Source organism: Sparus aurata, chromosome 10, assembly GCF_900880675.1.
Source record: "Sparus aurata chromosome 10, fSpaAur1.1, whole genome shotgun sequence".
In the NCBI taxonomy this organism is placed as follows: Eukaryota; Metazoa; Chordata; class Actinopteri; order Spariformes; family Sparidae; genus Sparus; species Sparus aurata.
The window spans coordinates 21,053,360-21,069,528 of NC_044196.1; the positions used below are offsets into that span (position 1 = coordinate 21,053,360).

Here is a 16,169-nt window from a genome sequence, read left to right on the forward strand (position 1 = left end):
TCGTCTTATTTATTTTATTATGTTCTATCTACATGAAAAAAAACATGTTTACAGTTGTTAGATCAATAAGGTAACAATGACAGAAAAAATGCATTATTTTACCTCTAATCAATACAGTTTGAAAAGCAGAGCAATTAAGGTGATTTAATTTGTCCATGTCAGAATGTATATGCTTATGAAAATGTGCAGTCTTTGAAAAAAAAAAACCCAAAAGTCATGCTTGAGTTAAATTAAGATATCGTGTTAAAATGTTACTTTGGTAAAAGTGTGTGTCACCCATGCAAATACTCCTTTTAAAAAATCTGACATTAAATGTACTTAAGTATAAAAAGTACAGGTAAAAGAAAATGATGCATATACTGTATTCAAATATATGTATAAGCTGTATATTCTGGGTTGACCGATGTGATTTTCAGACTTTAGGAATAAGTGTTTCTTTTTATTATTTTTTTCTGATTGCCTTGAAATAAACTAGTTTAAAAAGTGCTACTTTGTTTCCGATGCAAAATGCAACCTGCAAAGCAGCCTGTACTCTTGCAAAAGTTATCGATAAAATGTGAATACAAATTATCTTTTTTTTTTGCTTCAAGAGTGTGGCGGAGAACTGTATAAAGTAGCAAAAAATGGAAATACTAAAATACCTTGAAACTATTCTTAAATATCGTACCAGACTAAATGTATAGTTACATTCCATCACGGAAAATGTGTAAGTTGTGTCATGTTTTCATGTATGCGTGACAGGAATGCAGGAATGTGCGGTATTGTATGTTATCTAGCTCAGCCAGATGTTTAAGCTCTGGCACGGCATTGGACTTCTTTAAGAACTTCAAACATTTGTAACTACAGCTGTCTGACAAATGCAATGAAGTATAAAGTACAGAAGAGTAGACAGCTAACATTATTGACCCCTTTAATGCTACACAGATGGATTACCAGCGTAAGCCACCGCCTCAAAAAGGCTCTATGTCTTTGTCAGTAAATTGCACAGTTGTACTCATACACATCTGATCAGCATCTCCAGTGTTAGCTCTGTATAATGAGCTGCAGCGGTTTGTCTGATCGTGAGCCACCTGAACTCATGAACTGGATTAAATTGATTAATCCATCACCATTAACAAGAACCAAAAGAATTCACACAGTCAATAAAGGAAACAAACAAGGAAGCACATTAAGGAAACCTTGCAATCACTTTGGCTGCATTATACCAGTAAATGGCATCATTAAGGCCAATAAATTATCCAATCTGGCCTCCTGCATCCTCTCAGGCACTTACAGCATCACAGCCTGCCAAGTTATCCAAGCGAGACACCATTGTTTTAAAGGAGGACTCCTGGAGGTAATCGAATTCCCCATCCTAGGATAAGGAAATTAAATTCTTTATCATGCAATCCATCTATAAAAATCCAGGAGCCAGTATAAATGTGTTGCGTAATCCGGCTTTATTCAATTTACACATTGGCGGGACAGTCAGAGACAACTTTATCAAACCTTGGATGAGAAAGCGCATGAAGTTTTGAAACCGTTTTATTCACGTTCAGTTCCTCCATTTCCAAATAAACCACTAGAGGGAACTCTTCATCCGTCTGTCACTGATGAAAGAGCAACAAATATGCAGTGAAAGATTGGGGACATTCAAAAGAATTTGAGCTGGTCTGAATAAAAACCACACAAGTCATAAATATCTGGATAAAAATATAACTGAAAAACATTTTTCAGCTTTATACTCTCTAAAAATGTGTCAACCTACTTTCTACAGTGCTTTCCTGTGGCCTACATCATGACTTCAATATCTGCTACACAAAAAAAGAATAAAACATGCCTCCTATCAAAACTTCCTGTTCAAGAAATGTGGCCCAAACACCACCCCGACCACGCAGGTGATCACAAACAGCACCCAGAAGATGACAGCCAGCAGCTGCACACAGACCAGCGTGTTCTTGCTCTGCTGTATGACCTCCTCTTCCCCAACCAGGCCCGGCGCCGTGCCGTACAGCCTTTCCGGGTGCATCTGCTGCACCCGCAGGCTCACGGTGGGCAGGATGATGAAGCGGGTGTCCCTGCTGTCCCCCTCCAGGGAGAGCACTACCCTCTGGGTGACCGTGGCCAGGCGGGTCGGCTTGATCACGGGCAGGCGGAAGGTCTCTGGGGGCAGCCTGGCCAGGATGCGGGAGTTGCAGGGTAAGGAGAGGGCATCACCGGCTTCCACGGGGGTGAGGTGGCGGCAGAGGGGGCACGGGATGGCTGGAGGGCCGTGGGGGTCGGGGGGCTCGAAGGGGCAGAGCTGGATCCTCTGGAGGCACTCGGTACAAAAGACATGCAGGCACTCCAGCATCCGGGGGCATTTGTTGTACTGGTTGTACTCCTGGTAGCAGATGGGACACTCTACATCCATGGGTTCCCCAGGGGTGGTGCAGGGGCCAGGTGCTGCTCCAGCTGGGTCCCCCGGATAGGGAGCTGGGCCAACTTCCCCTGTCATGAGTGGATGGCTTGGGAGCTCAGTGATATCAAGATGTAACTTGTGGTTGAATATTTAACAGAAGACGGTAAAATCTGTGAAGAGAAAAACAACTTCAAGTCTACTTCTTTAGACAGAGAGAACTCCAGAGACTTTTGTAAATGCCACGTTCTCCTCTCCTGCTGCTTTGTTTCTTCTAAGTTTTATGAACAGATTCCAGACCCCATGAGTCATAGCATTCGTCCACTTAACCACTCATCCACGTCTAACCCCCCCCCCCAACTACTCACAATGACCTGGAGTCCATGGAGTGTGTGCTGACGTGCACGCTCTGAGCATGTGCAGGAAGTTTGGAAATGGATAACAAGAAAAACAACAAAATTAAGCAACAAGGCTCTGTAATGATTCTTACTGCACATGAGTGTGCGCATGTCCATCTTTCTCCACTCGGATTTTCATTTAAAGGGGCAGCTGAGTATTATTCAGCCTAGTATCAGTTGTATTTTTGTGGTTCTGGAGGAGCCTTATGCAGTATTAGACAATATTGTCGACGACGGGAATTTTTGGTAGTGAGCTTGTGTTAGAAATTGGCGACGTGGAGCTTGGTTTAACCAAAAACTCACTATTGAATCATGGGAATGTAGTATCAGCTGTTTGGTAGCTTAAAGGGTAACCACCAATTTTACACATTAAAGAGTTTACAGGTGTTGGGGAGCATGATTAAAAAAAGTATTATGAAGTCTTTTGTGGCTCCAGGGGACGCAGAATGTAATCACTACGTGGCTCGGTTGCATCGTGGGAAATGTAGGCACCAGGTTTTGAATAGCAGTCCAGTGGTCTACTACTACACTCTTATCACTGCTGGACTCATTACGGACAGTTTGAAAAACAATCAAGCCGAATCAACGACATGCATTCTTCTTCCTTTTCAAAACCTGCCGCCTACATTACCCACAATGCAACTTAGCCACTGAGTGACATCACTGGAGGTCATTTATCAGATCGCATGCATTTTCCTCTGGAGAAAAAAAGGGGGGGCATTTTATCTGTTATTCTTTAACCGCTAACTGCTGGTAACTGCAGCGGCCCATAGCTGGTTAGCTCAGTTAGCTGTGAAGCTAGTGGTCCTGACTGGGACCTCAAGGACCAGGGGAGTGTTAGGGATGGGGTTAGCATGCTTACTTCATTAGATATCTTCATTAGATATCTTGCTTGCTTGTGTATTTCTCAACATGTCAAAATATTTCTTCTTCCATGCAGTTAAACTCTGTCACTTACAAAACAAAGCACTCGATTTGGTTTGATTTGCAGACACTCATGTGTCCCTGCCCGTTGCTCTCATGGGACAACTACGAGCGCACCCACAGGGGGATTGTTGCTTAGCACATGGGGTCTCATTTGAATTGGTGCATGGCAACACACACTCAAACCCTTTCCTTTCATAAATCAAATAGACTCCCACAAAAATTAGAGCAAAAACACAGGAGATAAATAGAATTTACACCAGCAAAAGGCATTTTTTGATTTACTCCAAAATCACATGTAACAAGAAAGAGGAAGTTGTGGAATGGAAACGTTGAAATGAAGCGCTGAATGGCTGCTCTGTACAATAAAACGAGTCCTCTTGTATCTATTTAGGCCACCAGGTTCAGAGAGATTATACCGAGAGAAACTGGCAGCCGTCCATCTTTACATAGGAAGCAGATAAGAGAGCCACTTACCCACCGCACACAGCTTTGATCAGAGCACACTTTGATGCCCACCTCCGACCCAGGTACTTCCCCTCTCACAATTCATACTCATGTTGGCACAGCTCTCATCCTGGCAGAGTGTGTCCCCCTCCCCACCCACCTCTTCCAAGTCTCTATCTCAATATTCCTCAGCTCCGGTACGTGTCTGAGCTTGGCTTGCTGGCAACCACCTGATTTTTTACTCGTCCCTGTCTCCTGCCCCATGAGGCATCTCTGCGGTTTGCTCAGCAGTAATTAAACCCCTGGTGATGCGAAGGTAACCAGGACACACAAGACAGAAAATGACAGATTGGAGTCTCTTGATCCCGACTTTACTCGACTCCACTCGCATATTATGTTATTACGCTTCCGCGCAGTCAGCATGTCGGAGGTTTTTTAATAGCAAGGTGTGGATCGGGGTGTAATTATTAACATCCTTGCATTTTACATTGAGAGCAAGATGTAGAACATTTATTCTGCAGAATGAAAACGATCACGTTTGCTTTTTTGTTATACCAGTGGGTGTCGGGTACAACAACCAAATAAGGTAAATACATTTCTGGGACAGAACAGTTGTGTATGTTCCGAGCAGGGGTGCTGTTCCTACGAAGTGTAAACGGCCGACTGACTGATAACTACAGTATCTGTTGCACCCGGATCAAACAATTTCCTTGTAACCAGCTTGTCCTGTACTGACACGCTGGATGCCTTCTCAGCTTATCAGTGTTAGTCCGTCAAGATGGTAGGTTTGCCCGTTAGAGTCCAACCAAAGCATGGCTGATATTATCTTGGCCTATCACAGGTATATCAGTATCCAGCGCATATAGCTGTCTGTGGCGATACGAAACCTTCCTTTCAGAGAATATTATGCAGAAAATGATGCTGGGCATAATTTAGAACTCTTTAATTGTTGTTGATGTTTACTGCTTCAGTGCGCTTGTCTTATCAGACAATAAAATGTATTATCTCAGCCGAGAGGGCAACGTATTCACTCGTGTATGTTTGTTTGCTTGTTGGTTTTGTCACCTTGATTACACAAAAACTGCCGAACAGACTACCACGAAACTTAGATGGAGGTCGGGTCTCAGCCAAGAGTAGAGCCCATTAACTTTTGGTGTGGATACTGATAAAGGGACAAATCCAGGAATTTTGTTCCAACATTCTTCATTTCCTATCTCTGTCTGCTACGAGTTTCAAGCAGTCGACAGCTTCGGATGTGATACCAACGTAAACTTGACGATGACTAACGAAACCTTAGGGCAAAGAACTTGTGAATTTGAATCCTATTATGGCATTCACATACATTATGTGATGTATGTTGTATTCATGATTGTGTTTGTTTCTAATTTAACGAGCTCTGGTTTGGGTTCATTTTAAAGCATTATGTGGCTGCGAGCCGAATTTTGGACGGTAGTTTGAGTGAGTCAATGTGCGTGTTCCAAAAAGCAGGAGACTAGTGGGTGTCAGGTACAAAAACCTAGCGAAAGTCAACAGAGGGGTCCCTGCATGTATGTTTGGAGCAGAGGACATGTTCTTATGTACGTTCTAATGAAGTGTAAACAGGTGAATTATTGACGGATAAATGAAGTCACACAACCTGTACTGCCGTATCTGTTGCACCCTGATTGAACGATTCCCTTGAAACCAGTTCGCCCTGTACCGGCGTGCTGGACGCCTCCCCTGCTGTGTTCTGTGTAATTATTTGTTAGTTCGTCACTAAGTAATAAAAACATCGTCATTTAAGACAGCTGTTACTGTAGGATTCAAAGCTAATCAACGGGATACTTGCCTAGCCTGAGTTTCTCTGAGGTTCTTTCAATACAAGGCCCAACACTACGTTGCACAGTGAAGACTTTGTGATGGATTTTTAAAGAAGTTATAAAAAAGAATAAACCAGACAGAGGTTGAAACTACCAGACGATTCGATTAAAAACATGAATCTCCAGTTATCTGATTTAGGTTATTTTCAGTCATGATTTTGAATCAGCCCACCAGAAACTGAACTCATCGTTCATTTTATTTTGGAGCCCAAACCTCAGATTTGGACAGACTCTATAGAAAAAAGGCTCTCTGGAAAAGTTTAAACAACGAATATAGATGTTTATCAGTCATTTTATAACAGTAAAGCACATACTACAGTATGGCCTAAAGCGGTGGTTTCATGAAGGAATATGGCTGTTCGTTTGGCATTAGTAGATCAAAACAAACATGTGCAGAATGACTAGATAACGTGTCATAGAGGCTTTTGTGCGAGGATATGAAACAAGATAAGATTTTGGTTTGCCCTTCAGTGCATCTTGGGGAAAAAGTTAGCGATCAAATGATCATCCTGGACTTAAAGTTGATGGAAAACTCAAAAGAGTGTGTTAAAATCCTCAGTGATTTGGATGTAGTTCTTTTTGCGACTTAACACTCTTATTTTGAAACTCAAAGTGACATGTTGTGCGTGTTGTTTTAGAGGGTTGTTACCCTACAAGACACAAGCATCTGTATACTTTAATCGCAGTTGAGCACACTTACATCTATATCTATTTTTCCATCCACACATTCATGTCAGTTTTCAGGCTTCTTGTACTGTACTATAGAGGCCAAGGAGCAGAACAAATGGTATACTTTGTTTTGAAAAAGTGTTCAGTCCTTTGTAGCATAGTGTCTTCCAACTGGGCCTTTTTAACCTGTCTGTGTTGCGCCACAGGTCCAAGAAGACTGTACTGCACTGTCTACATGACAGTCAAGCATTAAAGGTTTCTTTCATTCCCCTCTCTTTTTTGGTAAACACCTTCTTTTACAGTCATCCGAGTCGAAAAAGCTGTGTTGGTTTTTTTTTTTTCTTTTTCACATGACCAAGCGCTTTTACAGTAAGTTCAACGCCGGTGACAAAAAAGCGGGAAGGCCAACAGGCGGTGAACAAAAGACCGTGCTGCTCAGGGTCTGCGATTGTTGGCCAGGATTTCAGCCGGAAATCACCGTGAAAGGGCAGTGAGTGAGGTTGTTTGGGGATTACCAATGGAGAGGGAAGGGCTTACGTCATATCACACACACACACACACACACACACACACACACACCCTTGAGTGTCAGAGAGGCTGAAAGACTCCTGACATGGATTCAAGTTGGATTAAGTAGGGGAAATCTACAGAAGGGACAGCTTGAGTTGACTGAACTTTGAATTCAAACTTTTAAAGGCCCTCAGAGAGACACACTGAGGGTCCAGTCCAACATTTAATGATTAATCAGCACACCGTGTTGTCTGGCATCAGGCTGCACCTGGCTGTGTTCCTGTCCTGTAAAATGACAAGTATGCCCCTGTGGAGATACGTGAGGGAGTGTGTGTGCCGGTCCCTTTGCTTTTGGTTGCGTCACGCGTATTTTGAGCTTGATGACTCATAGGTTGTGTTTATTTGGCCCCGCTCTACTACGTTTTCTAGTCTCCCTCCTCCTCCCACACACTTCCTCACACCCTGGTATAAGTCCGGACAGCTCACCCCGTCTCACTTCATTGAGACCTTGAGATAAATCAGCGAGGAGCGCCACAGATCAAACAGCAGCATGTATTCAGAGCTCGAGTGTGGAATTTGTTACCGGACCTTTAACGGAGGTCGGCGGTGTCCCCGGGAGCTCCAGTGCAAACACAGCTTCTGCGAGAGCTGCCTGCTGGCCCTGTCGCGACCCCAGGGGCCCGGTGAGGCGCGTCTGGGAGCGGACGCGTCTATCGTCTGCCCGCTGTGCCGACACACCACATCCATCTCCGGAGAGGGGAAGGTCCGAGCCGAGCTGAGGGTGGACGAGTGCGTCCTGGAGCGGCTGCTGGCCGCGGGAGTCCTCGACCAGGAGGACCCGGAGGAGGAAGAGCAGGACGGTGAGGTTCAAGACGGCTGTGACGACAAGGAGGTGTCGACGCCTCCCGAGAGCGCTGCCGAGGAGAGCGACTCTCCGGCGGGCTCCAGAGGAGGGAGGCTCCGGCGGTCTTGTCGGAAAGTTTGGAAGAAGATAAGCGGGAAGAGCTCACGTCCGAGTGGCGGAGAAAGTAAGTAAACGGTGGACTGTGGTTCATGAGAAGTAGTTTTTTTGACTTGTGTTGTTGAGGTGAAACATTAAGCAGTTCTTAAAATGAACATTTTGAGAATGAGGTTTGGTGGGAGGTGACCACAATAACAGTAGGCTAAAACTACAGGTGACAGAAGTCTAGCTTCAGTGTCATTGTGCCGCGTTTCATGACGTAATCCACTATCTTTTAGCCTACATTTTCGTTTACAAAAACGTGCCTTAAGCATAACTTGAACTTTTAGTACGTATAGTTTTTAACGACTGTTGTTGGGGCAAAACATTATGGGAGTTCTAAAAATGAGTCTTTTGAGAATGAAGTTTGGTGGGGGTTACCACACTAACAGTGGGTCACTCATACAGGTTTTACAGGTGGCAGGAAAGGACACAAATTTCTCAGTGGTGTAGTACAATTTCTAGGTTCAGCTTCAGTGTAAATTGTGCCACATTTAATGAAAAACATTTTGACATTTTCTCTCACACCAAAAAAAAATTAGTTTTTATGAATAATTCTGACTTTTTAGTATCTTGTTTTTTGACTTGTCACGTTGGGGCAAAACATTGGGGAGTTGTTAAATGAACATTTTGAAAGTTAAAGTTAAGGATTTTAGTTTCCAATCTAGCGTCGATCTTCCAATCCATAATTTCTTCCATTTTCTCATGGGAAACACATGTTGAGTACCCAAAATATGTACCCCACACCTAACAGAAAGCTTCATCAAATAAATAGCAAATATATCAATTGTTCTATTCTAATTTGTCCCCCTTTCTTTTGGCAGACTGTCTCACCGGTGATGACATGAGGAACCTCGCCATGATGTCCTGCTTCATGTTTTAAGGAATCTACAGCTTCAGATACCCTGGATAATGTGATACTAGCCCATATTTATTTTCAAAATATCCTTCGGCAAAATGGACTTGATGATGATGATTATGATGATGATGATGAAACCTTGCTGGCAAGACACACGGACACGTTCAGACATGATATACGTTTTTCAGCTTTCTGACTGCCTTTTTAAATGATACCACTTTGTTGCTGATACAATCAACTGAGAAAACAAATGTGAATTGCCAAAGTTGCCCATTTTAGGCCTATTAATGCACTAATGTACGTGATATTTATTTTTTTTCATAATTGTATTTATTTGATGTATTTGTTACATATTTAAGGAAGAATAAATAAATAAGCTCTGATTTGAAATCACTTTCTGTGGCTGCATGCTGAATTTAGGATGGGCGTTTGAGTGAGTCACTTTTTGCATCATGAAAAAAGGAAAACAATGGTGTAATTGTATGTGAGTGTGTGTGGGTGTGTGTGTGTGTGGGTGTGCAAAAACACAGTTGCGACAACATGTTCGATCAAGTCTAGGCCAAACTGAAAGTGTACTTTTTTAAAAGTCAAGGAGGAGACACACATGTAATTGTGCTCAAAGAACACCACAGATGAATACATTCAGAGATAAAATATTTGAATAAATTACAAAGTATTCTACAACGAATCAGCTTAATCAGGAAAACTCCCCTTTCAGACAACTCCAGGAAGTGATTTACTTGAGGCCAGGTGACAGGCATTTCCTCCAATCAGACTCACTACTGGCAGCAGAGTGTCAGAGCTCAGTGACTCATTTCTTTGGCAAGTAAAACAAATGGACTGACAACACTACTACAACTTACCTTTATGGTCTTTTCTTGACAATCTTAAAAAAACCTAGGAGGAAACTGACCATCATGTTCGAAAACTCTGCTCCCTACTCAAGGTAAATATCACATTTCACGAGCTCTGCGCACACGCAGTCATAAAATCTGAAAAGGGTTGGAGGGACTCTTTTTTTGACTGACAGCATTATGATTCCCATAAATTACAAAAATACTCCAGTGAGTGATTCTTTTCCCCTCCCCTGCAGACTCTTGTTTGTCTTTGCGCTGGTCTGTGCAGCTGTCACACCGTTCATCATGTGCTCGGACGCTGCAAGAGGTGAGCGCCAACAGGCCAGTATCTGCCAGGTCAATTCTGCCGCGTGTGCAGTTTCAGTGAGCTGATGCTCATCTTAATGGCTCTCTGAGAAATGTCATGACTCATGTGTTTGCTGATAGATGGGGGCGAACACGTTTCGTTTACTTTAAGCTGCAGCTGTTTCATTTAAAGATATGTTCTCAGGCATGTCTTTTAACTTTAGGTTTTATGTTGGCAGTGAAACAAAAGTGTAGAGAGCTATGGATTTTATTTTTAGGAGATTAAAGTAAACAAATCTTGAAAACGTACTTGTTCTCTCTGCATAGTAATTTCAGATTATATTTAACTAGAACAAGGGTATATAGGAGGTGATGTCTTATCCCTTCCTGTTTGCACCATGACACCTTATTCATCGCACAATTTAAAGTTATATGTCCATCCATTTTCCTCTGATGTCACACTCGGCAAGTAACCTCAAAAAGAAGGAAAGGTCATCACGTCACTGAATCTTGCTTTGGGGCCAGACAGTGGTTCCTGCTGTGTTGAAGTCTACGGGAGATGCTTGTAGAAACACACCAAAACCCCAAATCCTCTAACTTGTATGACATCTGTTGAAGGAATGCCTTCAGAGAGTAGCTTAACGACTGATGTTTTTTCACAAATGATTGACAGGGCTGATAATATTGTGACAAAAAGGGGCAGGTCCGACCTTATATAGCAGATGAGACTGAAATGACACTGTGACCAGGAACCAGGGACCAACACTGGCCAATTAAAGACATTTTAAATGAATAAATCAGTCGTTCACCTAAGCAAGCAAGATTCAGTGATATGATGACCTTTCTTTTTCAGGCTCCTTGGCTCAGGGTGGGAAGTTCGAATGCTGGAATGTTGTTATGTTGCTGTGTACCTGGTTGCAAATTCCATAAAAGTAAGAAATCTGAAAAGAATGTTATCATTTCACCACTTCCCAGTTGATCAGCAACTGAAAAGATGACAGAGAGGGAAAATCTGAAGGGACAATGGGCCATATTTAAAGACAAAATAACATATTTAATAACCCGTTCACATACGTTAGCATTCAATCACTCCCCAGCTAACATTACCATTTCATTTAATCCTGACTGTTGATCTTTTAGATTGAACACCTATCTAATTGTATTGTGTAACACTATCAAACAATAACATAAGCTCGAAACTGGTTGCTGTCCAACGTCAAATGTGTTGTTTTACTTGGAAACATGGCCTGATGTCCCTCTGGATTTTCATTATGAATTGTCTTTTCACTTGCTGATCAATCAGAAAGCGGTGAAATGACAACGTGATACATGACCTTCCCACACTGACTGTGATGTCAGTAGAAAAAGGCCGCAGCGTGAATTTGATCTGTTGATTACCATACATATAAGGGGCATTACTTGGCTGTCTCTTGTTCTGTAAAGAACTAAAGAAAAACTTCAACCTAAGACATTTTAGTATTTCTACAGCCTTACAGTTATTATTTGCCTGTATAACAGCATTAGAAACATTACAAAGTTGTGTCTCATGTTGCCATTTTTTTTTTTCCATTTTTAGCCAGTCGCACAACAACCCAAGTGGACAATGGAGGGCCACACAGTGTCTGGAGACAAGTGTACAACCCATACAGTCAACATCTATTTACTGCTCTGCCATTATCCGAAACTGGACTCCAAACTGGAACTCACGGTGAAACTGATACGAGCAGGAATTATAAAGAGGCCTTGTCAATCATTCACCATCAATCAAGCCCTCCATGGTTTAGCGCAGGTAGCTTTAGTTATAATCAAAACATCCCAGATAACAGACTCTCCCGAGAGGAAACAACTGGAGCGCAGGGTGAAGTGAGGTCAGCAAACAGCATTTTCACCGGACAAAGCTTTGAGAGACAGCAATCTGATGTAAACCACCACCCATTCCCTCGAGGAGTCGGACAGAGTGGAAATTCCTTTTATTCGCCCCCAGTGATCGTTCGGAAATCATCTCAAAGTGAAGCTGCCAGTCCCTTTCATCGGCGCTCTCGTCCTTCTAAAGTCTGGGACTTCAGTGATCCTCAGAAATCCTCCAACAAAGAAGACCTTCCTGGAAATAACCCTCCAAAGGAGGCTGAAGATCAAAAAGTCTGGCGACCCTCTCATACCTCTCTTTTTTCAGCCCAGGCTGGTAGATATTGGAGTACTTCACCGCCGACTCCAAGATGGCATTCTGGCGGCCATGAAGAGACAAATGAGCCCGCTGCGGTCGGGCTGCCGAGCACACCTCGCAGGGTTCAATCAAGCAAATTTTTCGGCTTAGCGAGTCAAACTGCACCCCCTGCACCATCAATCAGCAACAGCTTAGACACCTCTGTTATTAAAGGTAGTCCAAGCCCAGAAAAACCGGCACCATCCATCACAGATTTCTCCCAGGGGTTGCACTCTGTGAGCAGCATCAAGACACCAAGACACAGAAATGCCCAGTCTTATCTGTTCAGGGACTCCCAGACCTTTTCCGATGGACGTGAGACAGCGAGTTCAGCCACTGGTGATGGACACAGGGCTTTTCCCACAACACCATACAAGCAAACTCCCTCTGACGCTCAAGTTTACGGCAGATTTTCTACCAATTTTAAACAATCACAGACAGAAGAGCCCACCAAGGAAGTGCAACACCTCTCTAATAATGCCAGCCCACTGTATCATAACGCCTATATGGCCCAGTATGGGGCTCAGACAGATAGTTTTACCAAATACCAACACACTAACCCAGAAACTCTTGCGCAAATGTCAGTACATCCTGCTCCAGGGTCAGACAACGCCATGCAAAGTTTCCATCCCAGACCTCATGCAGATTTCCAGGGCAGCCTGGTTAATACGACCACAAGAGGATCAATGACTGCATACAAACCTGGGCAAACCACTAAAAGCATCTTTGGCTTCAGAGGATTCAAAAATGCTCCGTTGAGAGCTGCGGGGAAGCCATCTATCCTCTCCTACGATGGCTCTAATGAAAGGACCAACTCTCGACGATACAGCTTCGACAAAGGGAAGTTTGAAATCGCAAACATACATCCGTCTCACTCAGCAAAGTATAGTTTTGGCCAGAGAAAGGTGTCTACTACACCAGCAAAACTTGAGAGGACCCCCACAGATGATTCCTCACCTCCTCCTGGCACTATAGATCTCGTCCAAACCACTCCAAGGCCGTTCCCATCAAGATTTAAGGAAGCCCAGCCTCCGATGCCTGTTAGTGATGTGGGTCTGGACAGCATTCCAGATCGCAGGCAGTACAGAATCCACAGAAGGATTTACGGTCTCAAAGGATTTGGCACTCGACCACTCGAGGGAGCCAAAACTTCAGTTAGTGAACCAGAGAAGTCTACCAGAGTCCAGCAGGGTTTTGAAGGATTTAGACACAGAGGCTCGCAGATCTGGCAACACAGGTGGCACAATAAAACAGAGCCAGGTAGCAGCCATTTATCCAAAATGAGTCCGACTGAGCAAAACAGCGAAGACCTAAAATCGCTGTTAAAGAAGCCGGGAAGCACTGAAGCAGTCACCAGATTTACGCCGGACAAATACAAAAATACCCGCAAAATCTATACCCATCTGGGATTTCGCCCTGTTCAAAAGAGAACTGGAAGTGCTACAACTCAAACACACTGCAAGTACAGAGAACAAAATCCAGCAACAGCATCTGCAAGTCACAGAATCTCCTCAGCTTATCCCAGATCAGCAGGAGGCCTAAAATCTGAGCCAAGACCACCCAACAAAACCAAACCTTTCGCAATGAAGCCGAGCCCACTCAACAGCTCCAGCAGCAGCACAGTGAGAGGCAAACGTGTAAGAGGAAAACACACTTCTGTCGGAAAGCTCAATGAGTCTACCTCCCTGACTGCTGGAAACGCACCCATAGTCAGGCTGCTCAAGCGGCCCGCCGGAGTCAAAGCTGTCATGTACACTGATATTTTAGGAAGTGCTTCATTCAGTGGTGTCAGAGGTATTACACAGACACCAATCACACCCGCTGATAAGGATAATTTTCCAAACACTACAGCGAGGACAAAGGAAAAACAAGCTGCGGGTGATTGGACCTTGAACTCTGAGGCTACTGTGCTTAGCAAAGAAAATACAAGCAGAGGTCCTGAAGATGAGGTTGATTTTGGTAGTGTTGAGATGAACAAGTCGGCTGTTAGAAATGAAGGAGATGATAGCGATATGAAAACACCCGATTTATTCCTTGATAGTGAAGGCAGTGGAAGCGGGGGACTAAATATGTATGATGCTTTTTCAGCTGATCCCACAAAGAGTCTGGGAGTCGGTGAGGACTTGTTGGAACTAGATTATCTACGAACGTCGACGGCGAACGTCACCTTCAAGTCAATGAAACTGGCCCTTACTGAGAGATGAGAGACACCTGTTGAATTATTATGTGGCAATAAAAGTTGGAAAAACTTGCCGAACATGGCCCGTTTCTTAAGTATTTCTTCAACAAAATGACTGAATGAATGGATATTTCTTTTACATTTCTTACTCTGAGAAATAATTCTTAATCTTCGTTGTAGGCTAATTAGCTCAAAGGAAGAGTTTTTCACTGGTAATTTCCTGCGCTGCTAGTTGCCTGGTCCTGGCCAAGCAAAGCCCAGCACAAAAACAGGCCATTAAAACGTCTATTTATGCTTCTGTACTTCCTTTACTTTTTTATGAATAGAAAAACATACATGGAATGTGTTAATTACTCAGCTTTAGAGGTGCTGGTAGGATTTGCTTACCTTTGGAGAGAGTATGTCCAGCTGGTTTTCCCGGTTTAGCCACATTTTCCAAGCTAAAAAATGTAAGCTAAGTGACTGTCGGCGTTAGCTGGTCACCTAGCAAATGGTCCAGGTCAAGAAAATGTCTATTTTACACTTTCTTTGTACGTCTATGTTTTCTACAGGTTAAACAGCAAGATATATTGTGTTAATAAGTGAGCTTGAGGTAATGAGAGCAGGGTTTTTTTTTTTACCTTACAGCAAGTGAAACAGTTTTCTCCCATTTCTATCCTTTATGGTAATCGCTGAATAAAGCCAAGCTAACTGACTGCAGGCTCTACATAAATGGACAAATAAGAGGGTGGTATCCATATTATCCTGGCAGGAAAGTGAATACGGGTAAGTCTTATTCTCAAAATGTCAAACTTTATAGGCCTAAAAATATAGTAAAATGTGATTTACATAAAATTTGTTATTTTGGTTAACAAAATTACAATAGAAACTGGAAAACTGGCACAACATACGTTCACCCAGAAATTAAAATTCAGTTGTAATCTACTCACCACCATGCGGATGGAAAGTTGGGTGAAGTTTTGTAGTCGACAAAATACTGTATTTCTGGAGCTTCATAACAAAACAGTGTTTCAGCATTCTCCTAAACAACTGCAGTATATGGGGACTTGTTCTAAAATGTGATAAAAGCTAAAGCTAAAAGCTAAAAGCGTTATATCGTTTTCATTTTTAAATGTTTCAAATGAGTCCCTGTCTACTTCAGTTTTCTAGAAGAATGCCGTGAAGCTCCACAAAGTGAGTGAGTGGATAGTGACTGAATTTTATTTTTGGGTGACCTTATCACTTATTAACATGTGCTTTCATACTGAATATCAACATATTGTTCGGAGTTAATTTGGACAGGCTTTTAGTTAAGGAGTCTATTAGTCGATCATCAGAAAATGAAACATTACATTTTTTGGTAATCGATCATCAGAGTCACTTTTCAAGCCAAAGTGCCAAACATTTGTTGGAGTTTGGTTTTTGAATGTGAGAATTCTTTAGATTTTTTCCTCTTAGACCTGATGGTAAGCTAATATCTTTGGGTTTTGGACTATTTGTTTGACCAAACAACATTGACAGCTGCATAGATATTGCCATAGCCATAGTATAACGGATAATGAATAACTGTTAGTTGCTGCCCTATGACGTGCTTTTTAGGCGTCAATACATAAATTGGCTCTT

At 42.8% G+C, this 16,169-nt stretch overlaps 3 protein-coding genes across 4 annotated transcripts; 2 read left to right on the plus strand and 1 right to left on the minus strand.

Moving 5' to 3' along the window:
- Nucleotides 1-1,420: 1,420 nt before the first annotated feature.
- LOC115588939 (E3 ubiquitin-protein ligase RNF152) lies at nucleotides 1,421-15,220 on the minus strand. 2 transcript variants are annotated; one of them, XM_030429605.1, is made up of 2 exons: nucleotides 14,955-15,220; nucleotides 1,421-2,550 (listed from the first exon to the last, which is right to left on the minus strand). In XM_030429605.1, exon 2 carries the CDS (start codon nucleotides 2,474-2,476, stop codon nucleotides 1,826-1,828), a length of 651 nt encoding a protein of 216 aa, XP_030285465.1. In that variant the 5' UTR covers nucleotides 2,477-2,550; nucleotides 14,955-15,220; the 3' UTR covers nucleotides 1,421-1,825. The 2 variants fall into 2 exon arrangements, with proteins under 2 accessions (XP_030285465.1, XP_030285464.1); XM_030429604.1 differs by lacking the exon at nucleotides 14,955-15,220 and adding an exon at nucleotides 4,177-4,534.
- Nucleotides 7,613-9,436, plus strand: si:ch73-335l21.4 (RING finger protein 227). The gene is made up of 2 exons (XM_030429606.1): nucleotides 7,613-8,212; nucleotides 9,009-9,436. The coding sequence occupies exons 1-2, from the start codon at nucleotides 7,735-7,737 to the stop codon at nucleotides 9,065-9,067; spliced, it is 537 nt and encodes a 178-aa protein (XP_030285466.1). The 5' UTR covers nucleotides 7,613-7,734; the 3' UTR covers nucleotides 9,068-9,436.
- On the plus strand, nucleotides 9,796-14,647 carry LOC115588938 (uncharacterized). Its single transcript, XM_030429603.1, has 3 exons — nucleotides 9,796-9,989; nucleotides 10,137-10,207; nucleotides 11,762-14,647. The coding sequence occupies exons 1-3, from the start codon at nucleotides 9,961-9,963 to the stop codon at nucleotides 14,590-14,592; spliced, it is 2,931 nt and encodes a 976-aa protein (XP_030285463.1). The 5' UTR covers nucleotides 9,796-9,960; the 3' UTR covers nucleotides 14,593-14,647.
- Nucleotides 15,221-16,169: the final 949 nt, after the last annotated feature.

Bases quoted from the DNA above. Each gene is read 5' to 3' on its own strand.
- LOC115588939 (XM_030429605.1), bottom strand. From the start codon at position 2,476: ATGACAGGGGAAGTTGGCCCAGCTCCCTATCCGGGGGACCCAGCTGGA.
- si:ch73-335l21.4 (XM_030429606.1), top strand. From the start codon at position 7,735: ATGTATTCAGAGCTCGAGTGTGGAATTTGTTACCGGACCTTTAACGGA. The intron at 8,213-9,008 runs GTAAGTAAACGG...TTCTTTTGGCAG, and splicing joins ACGTCCGAGTGGCGGAGAAA to ACTGTCTCACCGGTGATGAC.
- LOC115588938 (XM_030429603.1), top strand. From the start codon at position 9,961: ATGTTCGAAAACTCTGCTCCCTACTCAAG. The intron at 9,990-10,136 runs GTAAATATCACA...CCTCCCCTGCAG, and splicing joins AACTCTGCTCCCTACTCAAG to ACTCTTGTTTGTCTTTGCGC. The intron at 10,208-11,761 runs GTGAGCGCCAAC...TTCCATTTTTAG, and splicing joins GTGCTCGGACGCTGCAAGAG to CCAGTCGCACAACAACCCAA.